Below are 15,243 nucleotides of genomic sequence, written 5' to 3' on the forward strand. Positions count from 1 at the left end.
TGCATTGTGTCCACACTCAATAGAATAAATGTGGAGACAGCAGGGTCCCTGTTTCCAGCCTGCTAGCTAGTTTGTCCTCCAAGTTTCACCATACAGGTCAGACGAAGACCTGAGTGACCTGATGTCACTGTATGGCGAAATGAGGCCAAAAATAGCCCTAAAGGTCAGTTTGTGGGTTGTACAGAAGTGGAGAGAATGCACTACTGTTACCAACATAACAATCAACTTACAGGTTCTGTTTGCAAACCAGCAATGCTGCAGACAATAAAGTGTATTTAAAGTTCTGACACCACACTTTCAATCCTCTACAAGGCGTCAAGTTGCATCCTCCAGTTTGTTGCTGTGGGATTGGACACACAAACACTGGCTCCACCCCTAACAGAGAAAGTCATGCCTCTGCAGTCAAACTCACCTGTGAAATCTAGTCCAGCAACAACAGTTACTGGCACCATCAGGGTCAAAACCTGACCAAGCAGCACAAGAGCAGACCTGAACAACTGAGCTCAATGTAAGTACTATTTTGTTCTTTCTTCTCTGTTCTTAGTCACCAAATAACCGCATAATGTCACATTATGTCACTGAACGAGCGATATAGTTCTCAATTTCACACAGGAGGAAGCAGATTTAAAGCTCACAGCAGGTCAGACACAAATTGTCCCAGATGGAGGGATGCCCTTAAAATCTAGTAGATCCTCCGCATTATACTGTTACATTTTTAAATAACTTACTAACAAGAACAGAGACATACAATTTAAGATTTTGCACCATGCTTTATCAATCCATTTGGTAGCTGTGAGGTGGATGGATTGCTGGATGAGCCTACCATCTGTGACTGTTAGAAAGTCAAACACACGCAGAGACACTAACTGACTAGAGATGCTTAACAGCAACAAAGTAACATAAAATGACTTCATAGAGACTTAAAATGACTACAAATTCACACTAAATTAACCACAAACGCATGCAAATCACTACAGACAGATGCAAAATGACAAACAAAAAAAAGTGTTTTTTTTTTTGGCACAATATCATTCTCATCAACCAATCAAATGAAATCTTAAAGGCATGTGAGTTTGTCTCATTTGTACTTTCGATAACACTTTCTTCTGAATCCTCTGCAGTGGACACCATGGCCTCCACCCTCTCTGTGCGCAGCTTCTCGGTACGTCAGCCGTCCTTCTCCAGCATGTCTGTGAAGGACAGTGTTCGCAGCATGCGCTCCAAGCCTCCCGTCTCCATCAGCCCGTTCTCTCTGTCCCGCTCTGTCTCAGTTGGCAATGGCCTCAACATGCTGGGCTCCAGCCTTTCCCTCAACGGCCTCAATGTGGGCACCAGCGACAAGGAGACCATGATGGGCCTGAACGACAGGCTGGCCACCTACCTGGATAAAGTGCGCTCGCTGGAGAGGTCCAACTCTGAACTGGAGGTGAAGATCAAGCAGCTCATGCTGGAGAGGGCTCCAAAAGGGCATAACATCGAGGGGAAGATGGCTCAGGCACATGCCATCGGACAGGAGGTCAGTGTCCATTAGATAAAATTTAACAATTCACGTTCCTTGATTCAGGGAGCATTTGATTTATATCAAATCAGCACACTAACAAATGTAAAAAACGATCTCTAGTCCTACACGCGAGATCTCAATTTAACTTTCCTCCATGTTTCCTGCTCAGGTGAGAAAGAAGACGCTGGAGAATGCCCGGCTCATGCTGGAGATTGACAATGCCAAGCTGGCGGCCGATGACTTCAGGGTCAAGTGAGTGTCACACAGAGGTTCCTTTCTTTGACTTGCCTGTGAGTGTTCGCATGGGAGCGCCAGACTGCAAAGCAATGTGAATAAATGACCTTTATGTCAGGCTGCGAAATAAGAGCCCCATTCCCACGGTGCTCATGCACCCGCAGCAGACAAACAACCAGTGCCATCAGTGTGCGCAGGGTCTGATGGGTTGTGCAAATCAGAGATACATAGTCTGCAGTTGGAGGAATGATGTTGGAGTCGGGATGTTTTTCACAGTGTGGTGATGGTATGTTCCGTGGCCTGATGTGAAGGAGTAATACGTCAATTGGAAGTGATTGATGTGTTAGCAGCAAATTGTACTGCAGATCTTTGCATGATATTTTTCACCTGTGCATCCATTCTGGGATTTCATGAGTGGTTTCATGTATCCTGTGCTTGTTTGCATGTGTTACTACTACTCACACTTTGCGCTTCTCGCGTCTTATTATCAGTAGTAGAAAGTAAGTACATTTACTCCAGAACTGTAGTACTAAAGTACAATGTCAAGGTACTGTACTTAAATATTAACATTTTATGCCACTCTACTCCACTACATTTCAGGGAAAGTATTGTACTTTTTACCCTACTACTTTAATCTGACAGCTGTAGTCGTTAGTTACTTTTCAGATTAAGATTTTACACACCAAAACCGCATATTAAGTTGTTTAAAGTAGCTTCGGTTTGACCAACATTAAAATGCTGTTTTCATGTTAATGCAATCAATCAAGTAAAATCAAGTCAGTTTTGATTTACTGTATATAGTCAAATCACAACTTTGCCTTAATATCTTAACAATCTGTACTGCCTCTCTCCTTATACCCTCCATAAACCAATAATATAATAAAGTAGCTACAGTATAATATGATGATATACCTAGGTACTTTTACCTACTGTACATATATTTTGCTGATAATACTTATGTGCTTCAAATGCAGCTCTTTTTCCTGTAAAGGAGTATTTTTACTGTGTGTATGTAGTGCTTAAATCTGGTACAAAGATGAGCATCTGTTTTGAGAGATAAATGCCTGGAGATCTTTTCTGTTTAGTAACAGTTTACTGCTGTACACAAACTCTTCTGCACATTTGGATGGAAGATGCGCATTAAAAGTCTTTTTGGGTTTTTTTGTTTTTAAATCCCCCAAAAAAGATAGCAACAGGAAGTGACATTTATCCTTATCTGTTTTGTGTGACACAAGGAAAAACAAGTCTTTATGAAAATATAAAATAATGAAAAACAAAATTTTTTAACATTAATATAGCTTGACCAAATAATCACATTTGGCCAAACTACAGTTTCCAAGGTTACGAATTAACTTTCACACACAACGTTAATACAGACTGAACTCCTTTTATTTTATTGATGAATCATACGGCTTGAGCCTCAGATTTTACTTCTGACAACCATTTTTGTTTGGAGTAAGACAAATTGCAACTTGGAAAGTTGCTGCAGCAGATGAAATACTTTTTGATCCACAGGTACAGAAGACTTTTACTTTCTGAGGATGCTTAAACTCTGAATGGCCCTTTGGGGTTTTTGTAAGATTGGCAGGGACTCAAAAGTAATAATACATGAGAGGCACAAACTGGGACCACTGTGTTTCTCCTGCAGATGGGAGGCAGAGGCCACTTTGTGCCAGTCGGTAGAGAGGGACTGTCAGGCTCTGAGGAGGGCCAAGTCTGACCACGACCAGATCATCGGCACTCTGCGAGGAGACCTGGACAGCCTGAAGGAGGAGCTCTACTTCCTCAAGAAGAATCACGATGAGGTGAGATCCCTGCCAAGGTGCACAGGTCACGTCAGACGTGATCAATGAGTGTTTACGCATCAAGATAATCACTTTACAAGTTGTCAAATGTAGCATGTCTGTGATGTGGAGTGTGTTCTCCGAGCTGCATGAAAGCCAAGTTTCCTGCATCTCAGTATGATTCATTCCTCAGAGTTGTAACACATTACAGTTTTTTTCAGCAGCACAACTGAAACAGGTTGATCCAAACCAGCGCTGTAGTAGTTTGCAGAAGGTTTAACATTATTCGGTGGTGTCTTAAACATATCAAGTGTACAGACACACCCTTTTTCTTTGTAGCCATGGTGCTTTAAGATGACAAGACAGCACTCATAGTCCAGGAGCCCATTCATAGGGACTGTGTGTATTTAGACAGTAAGGTGTGGTGTCCAGGATGTAGACTGAGCCTTGCAGGCTCATCCCTGTAGACTTCAATGCAAACATTGAAGTAAAAATTTGAATATTTTGCATATGATGAGGTGATCAAAAAATGTATGAAATAAGTACGAGTTCATTTAGGAACAATTAAAGTTCACTGCAGCATATCATCGAGTAGGTAAATATTTGCTAAAAAACATTAGAAAACTGTAACTTTGTAAATATTGCCATATTAATATTGTCTGAGGTATTAATAATACCCGAGTTAGATTTGTTTCCATATTTAGATTACTGTAACACAGTTTTAACCTAACCTAGTCCAGGTCTGCACTACACAGGTTAGCTAGTTAGGTTAGCAAACAGCAAATTAGGAAAGGTGAGTTAAAAGAAAGGAAACCCTGGTATTTGTCAACATGGCTCTTATTCTTAAATTGCTGTTCATTGGGACATTTTACTCACCACACTTACAAAGCTAAAACCACAAGAGCAGTAAGGGATGGATTAAACTCAATATGAGACATTAGCATGTTCTCAATTCTGCGTTACTTCCCAGGACAACAGTTTTCAGACTAGCTGTATGGGGGGTGCAGCATATTAATATATGTGCACACCAGTACCTCAAATACATAGCCTACCTGCCTGTCCAGCTGGTACTCCACCTAACCTAGGTCGGTGCAGAAGCAGGTGTGGTGTTATGTGACGCTACATTGGTCAGGTGCACTGAAAAGTTTCTAGTTACATGTAGAGACCCGTGTGGCACATCAACGCAGGAATTGCATAATAAAAACAACATATACTTGCAATAATGACACACAAGCTGCAGATCGGTCGATCTCTTTCTCTCTCACTCTCTGGATAAATACAGCCTTCCTGGGAGACTGCATCAAGGGATTAGATGGCAACACAGTGTTATACACATACTGGCATCACCTTCACTCAACCCTGCAGTGACGCCACACCTGTTCATGTAACTAGATATTTTCTAAGTCTTTGGTGTAGGGTCAGACGCTATAGTGCAGCCTTTTTTTATACAGTCTGAGTGCAGCACACCTGAACATTAGCTTCCCTTAACAACACGCCTGCTCCTACACGTGACTAATTTGTGTGGTACAGGCATAGGCCCAATCCCAATGTCCACCCTCACAGACTCACAGACTTTGAGGTGCGTTCCCGGGAAGTCCGTGAGGGCTTAGGGCTGTCCCACTGTCATATCGTCAAGTGCGCGAGGGCTCTCTCGCGGACATTTTGAGCCCTTTTTTTTAGACCCTTTTCGTAAGTCCACATTTCTGCAGACTTTGCCCGAGGGAATCGCCCACAGTTCATAGCGGTATGACGTGAAACACGGGGGTTACCAGGGGAAGCCCAGAAGCAAAAATAAAAATCCCGGAAATCCTTGTTATAAGAGGAGAAGAAGAAGGAAAACAGTAAACAAACAAGCATCGACACGAACGCTGAGAACATTGTTAGAATTTTTCTTAATTGAAGATGCTGCATAGAACACATGAAATCGGAGGAAAGCAACCACCTTTACACACTTAGTTTATTCAACTATTTATTTTAGTTTTTGCTTAATGATGCTGTTTTGACCAACAATACTGATGATTGACAAATCACAAGTATAGTGACATTTAACTCTCCTCCACACTGTAGGGAAAGAGCCTGCAGGACTTAAAAATCAGGCAAAAACATAAAATAAAGTGTGCAACTTGTTTCAGCATCGTCAAGGTAACGTGATAAAGTGGCAAAGTGCTGTCCCCTTACTGTTTACAGCATTTTGAGCCCTTGCAGCCTTTTTAACTCAATCACTTTCCAAGTGACGCCAGTAAAGACTGTGAGGGTTCAGGGTTTAGGGGGGACATTGGGATTGGGCCATAGACTGTATAAAGGAGTGGACGTAGTCATCATGACGTCACCCATTGGTTTGTGGACTGCCGTTCTGAAGCCTCAAGATTAGCAGTTTAGCCACTGCCATCTTGATTTTTTGCAACCAGCGGCATCGGACATGACCTTATCTGGACGAGACTGTGGAGCTAGCTAGCTTGGTTAGCTAGGTGCATCTGTAATTTTTAACTGGTATGATGATTGAACCGGACTTCTTTTTGCAACCAGTGGAGTCGCCCCCTGCTGGTCGTTAGATAGAAGGCAGGTTTAAAGTTACTTCCGCGTGACTTTTCAGACCCGGAGGTTCTCACTTGGGCACAAGCAATCATGTTACTGCGTTCACATTACACAAGTGAAATAAACATCTGGCGTAGGCTATGTTCCTAACACCTGAGTAACAATTTTCAGGGGGGGGGGGTGGAATTCTGTAATTTAATGATTTGTGAGATTTAGTGTTTATGCAGATGTTAAACTTTACAATCCCACCACCAGTGTTGACCGACAGCCTGTAGCCTGCATGATCATATAGGCATTAAACCAGAAATATAGCCTAATTTTCTGAAAAAATATAGTTATTTTAAGAAAATTATCAGTCAGTCAGATATATATATATATATATATATATATATATGCATGCCAACAAACAAGCCTTTTCTTTATGCATGATTTTTACTTTTGATCCTTTAAGTACAATTTCCTGATAAAAGTAGGAGTTTGAATTTGAACTTTGACAGTATTTTTGTAGTGTAGTATTGCTTTTACCTACTAGTAAAGGCTCTGAATAGTTCTCTCACCACTGTGACAGTCACAAAAGAAGATGCAGACCCTTAGAGATGTGACTTCCTATCAAAACAGCTCTGCAATAACCATGATGAGAGGTAGAAACTAATATGCTGCAGCATTAAACTCTGCTTGGTCTTTCCCCTCTTTAAATCATTGCAGGAGATGAACTCTCTGAAGGCGCGTTTGGCCAATGAGCAGGTGAATGTGGAGGTGGATGCGGCTCAGGGTCCTGATCTAGGGGCCATCATGGCTGAGCTGAGGGTCCAGTATGAGGGCATTGCTCGCAAGAACAAGGAAGAGGCCGAGGCCTGGTACCTCAAGAAGGTCAGTAACCACATGAATCAGTTCATATTGTCCTGGTATTAATACTGGTCTTTTGCTTTTTGTGGTATTATAGACTACGTGCAAGTATCTTCGACCAGTCCAATTGCCCTTTATTTTAATGTTCCTTGAATAACTATGACCTGGATGACTGAGAACCTAATTTTGATGTGTGTCAACAGTTGGAAGCAGTGCAGTCGGAGGTCAAAGAAAGCAACGAGGCTTTGCGTTGTGCCCAAAGTGAGCTCAGTGAGAGACGACGTTTCCTGCAGGCTCTGGAGGTCGAACTCGACAGTCTTCGGAAGCAGGTACAGTGCTGCATTAACACACGGTACAGGGTTGTAGTTTGCAGTGGTGGCAGTACAGTACATTACTTAAGTACAAATTTAAGGTACTTTTACTTTACTTGAGCTATTCCATTTCTTGCAACTGTGTGCTTCTACTCTGCTATACTTGAGAGTTAAATATATTTTAGTCCACTACATTTGACTGACCGCTTACTGTCCTATGAAATCCTATTAAATTTCCAAGTCTGGTAAATGAGAATATTTGTGATAAACTGAAGGATTAAGGTTTCCTACTTCTTAAGCTAAATTGAACCAAAACCTCTCCGTGGAACAGCTGGAAAACAGGGCTGTTTATCTGAACATAAAAGGTTGCCGTTTTAGAGCAACCTAGTCTCACAGGACAGCAACGCTAGGAACATACAAATAACTGTAGATTAAACTACCCAACTGTAGATAAAGTAGTTCAAATGAGCTCAACCTTAAACATCTACAACAGTAAAATGCAACATAGCAGTAACATTATAATAGTACAATGACGGGGATCATTATACTGCATAATAAGTACTTTTTGTGTATGTTTCAATTATGGTTTTTGAATGCAGAACTTTTACCTGTAGTGGAGTATTTTCTTCCATCACTGGTAGTCTGAACATGTGAACCTTACAAAGTAATTGCCTTTTTATCCAGGAAAAATATTTTACCCCCTAGTCAAATATTGAATAGTTGTAATTAGACCTAGTTATTTAACAACAGAGCCAGGATTCAGGCTGTTGGATGTCCTACATATCCAGTAAAAGAGACACTGAACCCCCTCGGACTCCAGAGACACTGGCCTGTAGCTGTAGAGTTTGTTTTCCTGAAGAGGTCGTCACATTTGTATCTTCTTTAACTGCGCACATGTTAGACCTATCTATAGACAACAGCTGCTTTCTCCTTGTCAACAGAAGAGCTACTAGCAGTAAAAATCTGCACAGCAATTTCATTCTGCTCCAATAATCAATCAGGGTGAAAAGACATAGAGTCAAGCAAGCAAATGTTTTGTCTGTGTTTCCACTATATGTGAACACTGATCAAACAGCATATAGAGGCGTTCACTGGACGCAAATATAGTGCATGCATGTTTGCCTAATGGTGAGCAGTATTGAACAGTAGATATTATCGTGCTTGACAGTCTGTGTGGCAAGGGGTCGTGAATGGATGAGCTCAACAGGTCAACAAATAGAGGATGGGTGGTAAAAACTCACAGGGAGCCTTTAAGCTTTAGCCTTTCATCCACGTCAGTGTTTACCTTTATTGTTAGCTATGCTACATCTGAAAGGTGCACATTAAAATATTCTCATCAAAACAATGCATCAAGTGAATGTGCGATGTGAAAGGAGTCGCTCATAATGTTAAACCCTCCGAGAATTATCACAAAACTCTGCAGTTTCCCCTTGACCCTACGTTGTGTTTTAGCTTCTTTGTGTTCTGGATGATACCTGTCCAGCAACAAAACAGTAGACGGACAAAGTGAGCCCCAACTGGCCAATTAAATTATAGTAATGCAGCTTCAAATATCAATTAAGTTTCAATCCTCTCATTTAACTGACAAGAAAGTGAATATGCCCCCCCCCCCCCCACCCTCGAAAATGGAAACCTTCCCTTTAAGAAATCAGGCCACAGTCGGGCTTTTCTGTAACCTCATACACATCAACTGCCCATATTGTTAGTGCTGTTTCTGAAAATATAATATACACTGCATTCTCTTTTCAGTCAAGTCAAGTTGGCCTTTAAAATAGGGAATGAAGTTCTGAGTAAGCACCACCTACAAAATATCTTTCAACAAAAGAAACCCAGCAGATCTCATAAATGTTGTGGATGTGATTTATCGATGTTAAAGAGTGTATCTTAATACATATTAAGGGCTGAAATGCTGTTTGGCAGTTTGACATTTCATAATTAAGTAAATGCTTCACTGTACATTGTAATATGTGAAACTGTATAGGACAAGTTGCTGATGTTCTGTTAACAGGTAGGCGTGTTGGAAGGAAACCTCGGAGAAACAGGGCACAAGTACTCTGTGGAGATGGATCGTCTTCAGGCCACACTGACCCAGCTGGAGGACGAGCTGTCTCAGCTGCGTTTGGACATGCAACGCAACAAGACCGACTATGAGCAGCTGCTGCACATCAAACAGAACCTGGAGATGGAGATCGCCACCTACAGGAGGCTGCTGGAAGGAGAGGAAATGTAAGTGAGGGCTGGGAAACCCTGATCATTATTTAAAATTACATACAGTTCTATACATTTTCCACCATTTCTGTTTAAATGTATTTGTTTTGCTTAAAACAAATTAGTTTTTTACACTTCTTGATACCTGTTTAAGACTTGTATTGCATTTTGATACTCAGGAGTACATGTAGTTTGTGGTTAACCAATTGAATATGCATGTATTTAACAACCCAAATCAAAGTAATAGGTTGATATTTTGGGATAAGCTACAGATAGCAGCCAGTTAGCTTAGCACACAGACTGGAAATGGGTCGGGGGGCGGACACCTAGCCAACTACAGCTCACAACAACACATTATATATTTTTTTGTACAGATTAAACTTTGGAAAGAGCTAAAGCTAAACTAACCAGAGTGGTGTCAATTTTCTCATGTAACTCTCAGCAAGAGACACAATAAACATTTTTCCCAAAATGTAAAACTTATTAACTTATGTTTAATGTCTTCGAGCGTCCTAATTACCTCACATATTGAGTTAACACGCTTTCTGCTCGGTACTTTGCTTTCTTGGATTAAGTTGTCATATTTTTTTGTCCTGCAGGGTGAAAGAAACACCTCCACCTCCTAAAAGTAAGTTCAGATTATTGTACTCAATGACTGCCACTATGGATGGATTCTTCATATATGTGGCAATTCTTGCAGGATGTTGTGAGGACAAAATTACTTACTACCTGTATTTGCTTTTAATAATAAAATCATTCCCTTATGTACTTTTTGTTCATCTTATGTGGTGGTATACTTTTCCACTAAGTGTACCAGTGTTTTGATACAATGAACTCCTGTGAGATTGTTTTGTTATATTCCTGTGACAAATAAGTTTCCACAGTGGCTCAAGGCAGAGAGACTTTTCTCCTAGACGCCACATGTTTTCTCTATCTCTTTTCTCTTGGCCAGACTCTCTGGGCACACTTTGGCAGGGAAAGCTGCCCTTCAGCTGAATCACATAATCTGCTACTCTTATTTTAATAAATATCACAAAGACAACAGTTGAAACTTCTTTATTTGTTCATTTCTTCCCAAGAAATCCACAATTTCCACCACAGATGTTACTTGTAGAAAACCACTTGTTAGTCAGCTTTGGCTTGTTCAAAAAACAGTAAAAAGAGAGGAGAGAGAATATTAGTGAGTCCATCTTTTACTGAGTAAAATTAAGTCATTTGTTTTTTTTGCTGTTTTTGTTAACCCATCAGATCCTGTGTGGGAACGACACCCAAGGCCAAAATTCATGTGGGTAAAAAAAGAGTATGCTAAAACTGCATGGACCTGAATTTGCTCCTGTAGCAAGTGTTAATATATCTACTGGCCCACTATTGTCTTTTCTGTCTGCTACAGTCCCTAATGTTACATGTCCTAAATCCTACAGTCGACCACGTGCTACGGGATCATATGCAGGAACATCAGATCCTTTCCTAGGTTTTGCAGACTCTCTGTTTTGCCCACATGTATTCTTGCCTTGGGTGTGATTACTCCACACCCCCACAGAATGTGATGAACTAACAAAAGCGACACCCAACAAATAATGATTCACTCAGTGAAAGTAGGACTCTTATTTTTTTTTTCATCCCTTTTATATTTTGTGGCATATAGTTGGTACGCACAGGCATGCTTGTGTGCAGTTTACTGACATTAGGTTACATTCGTGGGTGTTGATGGCCAAAGTTGTTAAAATATTACATTTCAGTTCAGCTTTATGACCTCAGTATGGCAAAAACTGATGCAGACTCAAACAACAACAAAGGGCACTTTGTTGCTAGTTACTGACAACATTTGCCTTGTAAATATTGTACTAAACAAACTGGGTTTGGTAGTAATTCCACTTGTAAATAAAATAACTTAACGTAATGGCACATGGGTATCGATATTTTTCACTTTATAAGCAGGATTTGCACAGAACCTTTTGTACGATACACATTTCATATTGAGTATTTATTGACTCTAATTATTGAATATTGATAGTGTACTTGACTTTGGTTGATTGACTTATCAGCTTGTTGGGTACTCGGCTTTACATTTGGTCATAATTGAAAGACAACAGTTAAATTAGGTTTTGCAGTAATCTCTATGTGCTATATATCACAGTATAAAAGAGCCTTCTAGGGCATTAGTTTGGCAAACACTTGTTGTTTACAGAAACACTTACCTGTCCTGTCCTGTGTCTGCTCCAGGGTGTTTGGCCAAAAGAGCTACCAACATAAATATCCCGGGGGGGGGGGTTGTTAGTCTGGGAAAAATGTATATTTACTGTGGTAAATGGCAGGAAGTAGATCATTACCCATTATGTGTTAAAATATATTCTAAATATTGTCTATGATAATTCAGCTAAGTGAGAATATTAACACCTGTTAAAAGAAGCATCCAATGTAGTGTACCAGAGACACAGTATAAAAGGCGTCAGTTTGCACCTGTCTGTATTGTTGGTAAGGTCTCACTACCTGTGTTGCTGCCCTGTTTGTATTTTTTAAATAAAACGGCACCTGGTTTGGTATACTGCACCATCGCTTTGGCCTCTCTGTCCACTGCATTGTCAAGTCGTTAAATGGTCATTCTCACACACAGTTAGTTGACAGTTAATGTTACTTTTCAGTGCTGCTCCATTAAAGAAAGAAGATCTGTGTCATTCAGTGTTTTTATATTTAAGGGACTAACCCTGGTTTAATTCTGTGTTGCAGAAGACGACGTAAGGACCCGGAAGATTGTAAAAGTCGTTACCCAAACCATGATCAACGGCAAGGTGGTAGATGAGTCCAGTGAGCTGGAGCAGATTGAGGAGTGCAAAAAATGAGCCAATGAGAAGAGAATGAGCAGTAATGTCTCTAAAACCCAAAGTGCCTGCTGGCTGTAGATCAAATCTCACCATGACATTCTTGCTTTATGTTCTTGTTTTATGTACCTTGTAAGCTACAGCTGGTAATCGGTTAGCTTAGCTTAATTTAGCTTAAAGGCAACAAGGGTAAACAGCTAGCCTGGTTTGGTGCAACAAAAGCACCTGTACAGCTAACTAATTAACACATTACATCTGGTTTGTTTAATTCATAAAAACTGTGTAAAAAGTATTTATGATAAGCTAAGCTAACCAGCTGGCCAACCAACCAACCAGCCAACCAGGCTGTAACATCATATTTAGTGTACAGACATGATCTCCTCATGTAGCTATGGGCATGATAAATGATTATGAGTATTTCCCAAAACATTGAACTATTTCTTTAAATACTGACTGACTAATATTTTTGGGAGGTCACAGTAAATGTCATTCATTGGAATTATTTAAAATTTGTCTTCATTGTATGCAAAAACTTTACAGAATTGATCTTGACTATTGATCTTACAATAGTATCGACTGTATGTGTGTGATAGTTTCACTGTAAAATACTAACGGAGGAGCACTGTAATGGACTGCAGTTTTCATCTAGAAATAAAACAAATCAAGCAAAGCATTTGGTATTTTCTTCCCATCGACCATGCAACTTTTGTCAAAATGTACCCAATTTGGTTTGTTTATAAAGCAAAGAGTATAAATTATCACCCAATTCTGTTACACCTTTTTAGCAAACTTCATTCCAACTCATTACAACAAGTGTTGCACTTTTTGATGGTCAATAGACCTAATTCACATGAAGTTATACCTTGTTTTTGAGAAAAACTTACAGAAATTATGAGTTATTTTGGATTATCACAGACAAGCCTATATGTCAAATATTGGATACTTATTTCTGAAACTTTAACTCAAGACTTTAACTTTACAGAATATTTTTAGTTTATTAATTCAGAACACAGAAAAACAGTCAGTGTATTTGTGGTGTGAGATATAATAGTGTGACCCACTGAACCACCTAGTGGGTCACATTTGACCTGGGAAGACCACAGATGCTATACATTTTAATAAAACACTCAATTTAGTAATGATCATTTTTTCCCCCCAAGGCACATAGTATAGTACTATTTATATAAAAAACAAACAAAAAAACCCAACATATTTCTGATGTTAAAACATTTGAAAACGGGTCACAGCAGGAAGGTTAAAAATAAGTGCCTCTGTCATTTCTGAGAGACGCAAAAAGAAAGTTTGAATGATACTCGAGGAACATAATAGGAGAGAGAAGAAAAGAAACGTGATTCTTTACCAAGAGGGCCGAAACTACAAAACCTGCATACAGTAGTTTCAGGTAACAGGCTTTTGTGAATGTGAGTGTTGTGTTTCATGTCTTTCTCTGTGAGTTTGTGTGAACACATATATACAATTTAGTGGAATTAAAGGGATGTTGGAACATAAAATTGCTAAATGCTGAAAATGCATTTCAGTTGTCGACAAAGTGTGAAAGTGGTGAAATAAGACGGGCCAGAACAAATAAAATCTATTGTGCTGTCATCCTGGGTCACTAAGAGACCAGGTCATGGCACACACAGGGAATAAACCCACAGTTAAAACAGAAAAAGTTAAAAATAATAGAAAGTTTATGTTCTCTACCTGAGACTTTACCAAAATATTTTTTAGGAGTCAACTTAAAGGATTCTGGAGTTTTTTACCTTTTTTTGAAACCATGTCCCATGAAATTTGATCATCTCTTGATCGACAAATAATGCAAGGCTGTCATTTGAGGATTTCAACCAGCTTGAGTTTCACTCCTGATCACTGAAGCATTTAGTCAGTGTGAGAAGTTTCACAGAAGGGTGTTTGTGTGGTGACGTTATAGGGAAGAATGCAAATGCAGAACTCTGTATATACTGTACACACAGTTTGTGTGTACATGTGAGATTTTACAGTCTATGTGTTGTTTTTGTAACTGTACCCCCTGCACTACTAGATAGCCTCTAATTTAATTGTCATTAAAAACAGACTGGAAAATCTTACAGCACCGTCAGATTTAGTTGCATTTGAAAAACAAAATAAGGCATTAAAGACTCAGTTAAGGACTGAAATGACTCAATAAGCACATTTTGTGCACAGAAAAAAGGAACCATATTTTACAAACTATTCATACGTTTTAAAAGTAAAATCTTAGTATACAAAATAACTAGTACTTCATGTGTCAATGTCAATGTGTGTACAGTATTTCACAGAATGGGAATACTTTCTGTTTACGTTTGGTTGTGCTGAAAGACAAGAGATGATTTGTTAATCTGACTCTTCCCACGAGTCCCTTCTCAAGCCATGTCCCTTTATTATCTGTTGCTAAGCACTTACGCAGTTTAAAATAATGACGGTGGCAGATTTACCAGTCGCAATGCGTGGTCATTTTTCAAACAATGGGTCCATGACTTCAGACAGAGAAAGATAAATAAAGAGAGGGTAAAAAGCTTCTCATTTTTAGCCTATGACCGTTGATTTTGCAGCTTTCAGCTAGCTAGCTAAGATAAAAGGGTAGGTTCACAAATATTTGAGTCTGTCTTAAAACTACAGTCACATGCCCGTATGAACATTGAAGCAGGTTTTTCTTGCTGTAATCCTCCCTCCTGTTCAAACTGGACATTAATAGATCCTTTCAGTGGAAGTGATGGGTGACAAAATCCACAGTCCTTGTTCTGTGTTAGTGTTTTCAAATGTTTATATGAAGTTAAAATGAAGCTTTAGCAGCCTGAGTTTGATACATTAAGTTGATACCTGCCCATGTCTTGAAACATTCAGCCAGAAATCTGAGAGTTGTTTTTGATCCGTACCTCAACCTCAGGTCAGTGCATTTAGAGTCTTGTCCAGTCTGGCTTTTTACAAATCAGAAATAGAATTATATATGTATATATATAAGAATAATAATTACCAAAATCTAATCT

The 15,243-nt window shown here is 39.6% G+C and overlaps 1 protein-coding gene across 1 annotated transcript; it reads left to right on the top strand.

Annotated features, from left to right (window-relative positions):
- Positions 1–427: 427 nt before the first annotated feature.
- krt1-c5 (keratin, type 1, gene c5) lies at positions 428–12,902 on the top strand. Its single transcript, XM_038704774.1, has 9 exons — positions 428–508; positions 1,122–1,516; positions 1,671–1,753; positions 3,384–3,540; positions 6,760–6,924; positions 7,104–7,229; positions 9,220–9,437; positions 10,019–10,047; positions 12,147–12,902. The coding sequence occupies exons 2-9, from the start codon at positions 1,130–1,132 to the stop codon at positions 12,257–12,259; spliced, it is 1,278 nt and encodes a 425-aa protein (XP_038560702.1). The 5' UTR covers positions 428–508; positions 1,122–1,129; the 3' UTR covers positions 12,260–12,902.
- The last annotated feature ends 2,341 nt before the right edge of the window (positions 12,903–15,243 follow it).

This window comes from Micropterus salmoides, unplaced genomic scaffold (genome assembly GCF_014851395.1).
Source record: "Micropterus salmoides isolate LMB-PRFRI ecotype aquatic unplaced genomic scaffold, ASM1485139v1 Ms_hic_scaffold_7, whole genome shotgun sequence".
NCBI lineage: Eukaryota > Metazoa > Chordata > Actinopteri > Centrarchiformes > Centrarchidae > Micropterus > Micropterus salmoides.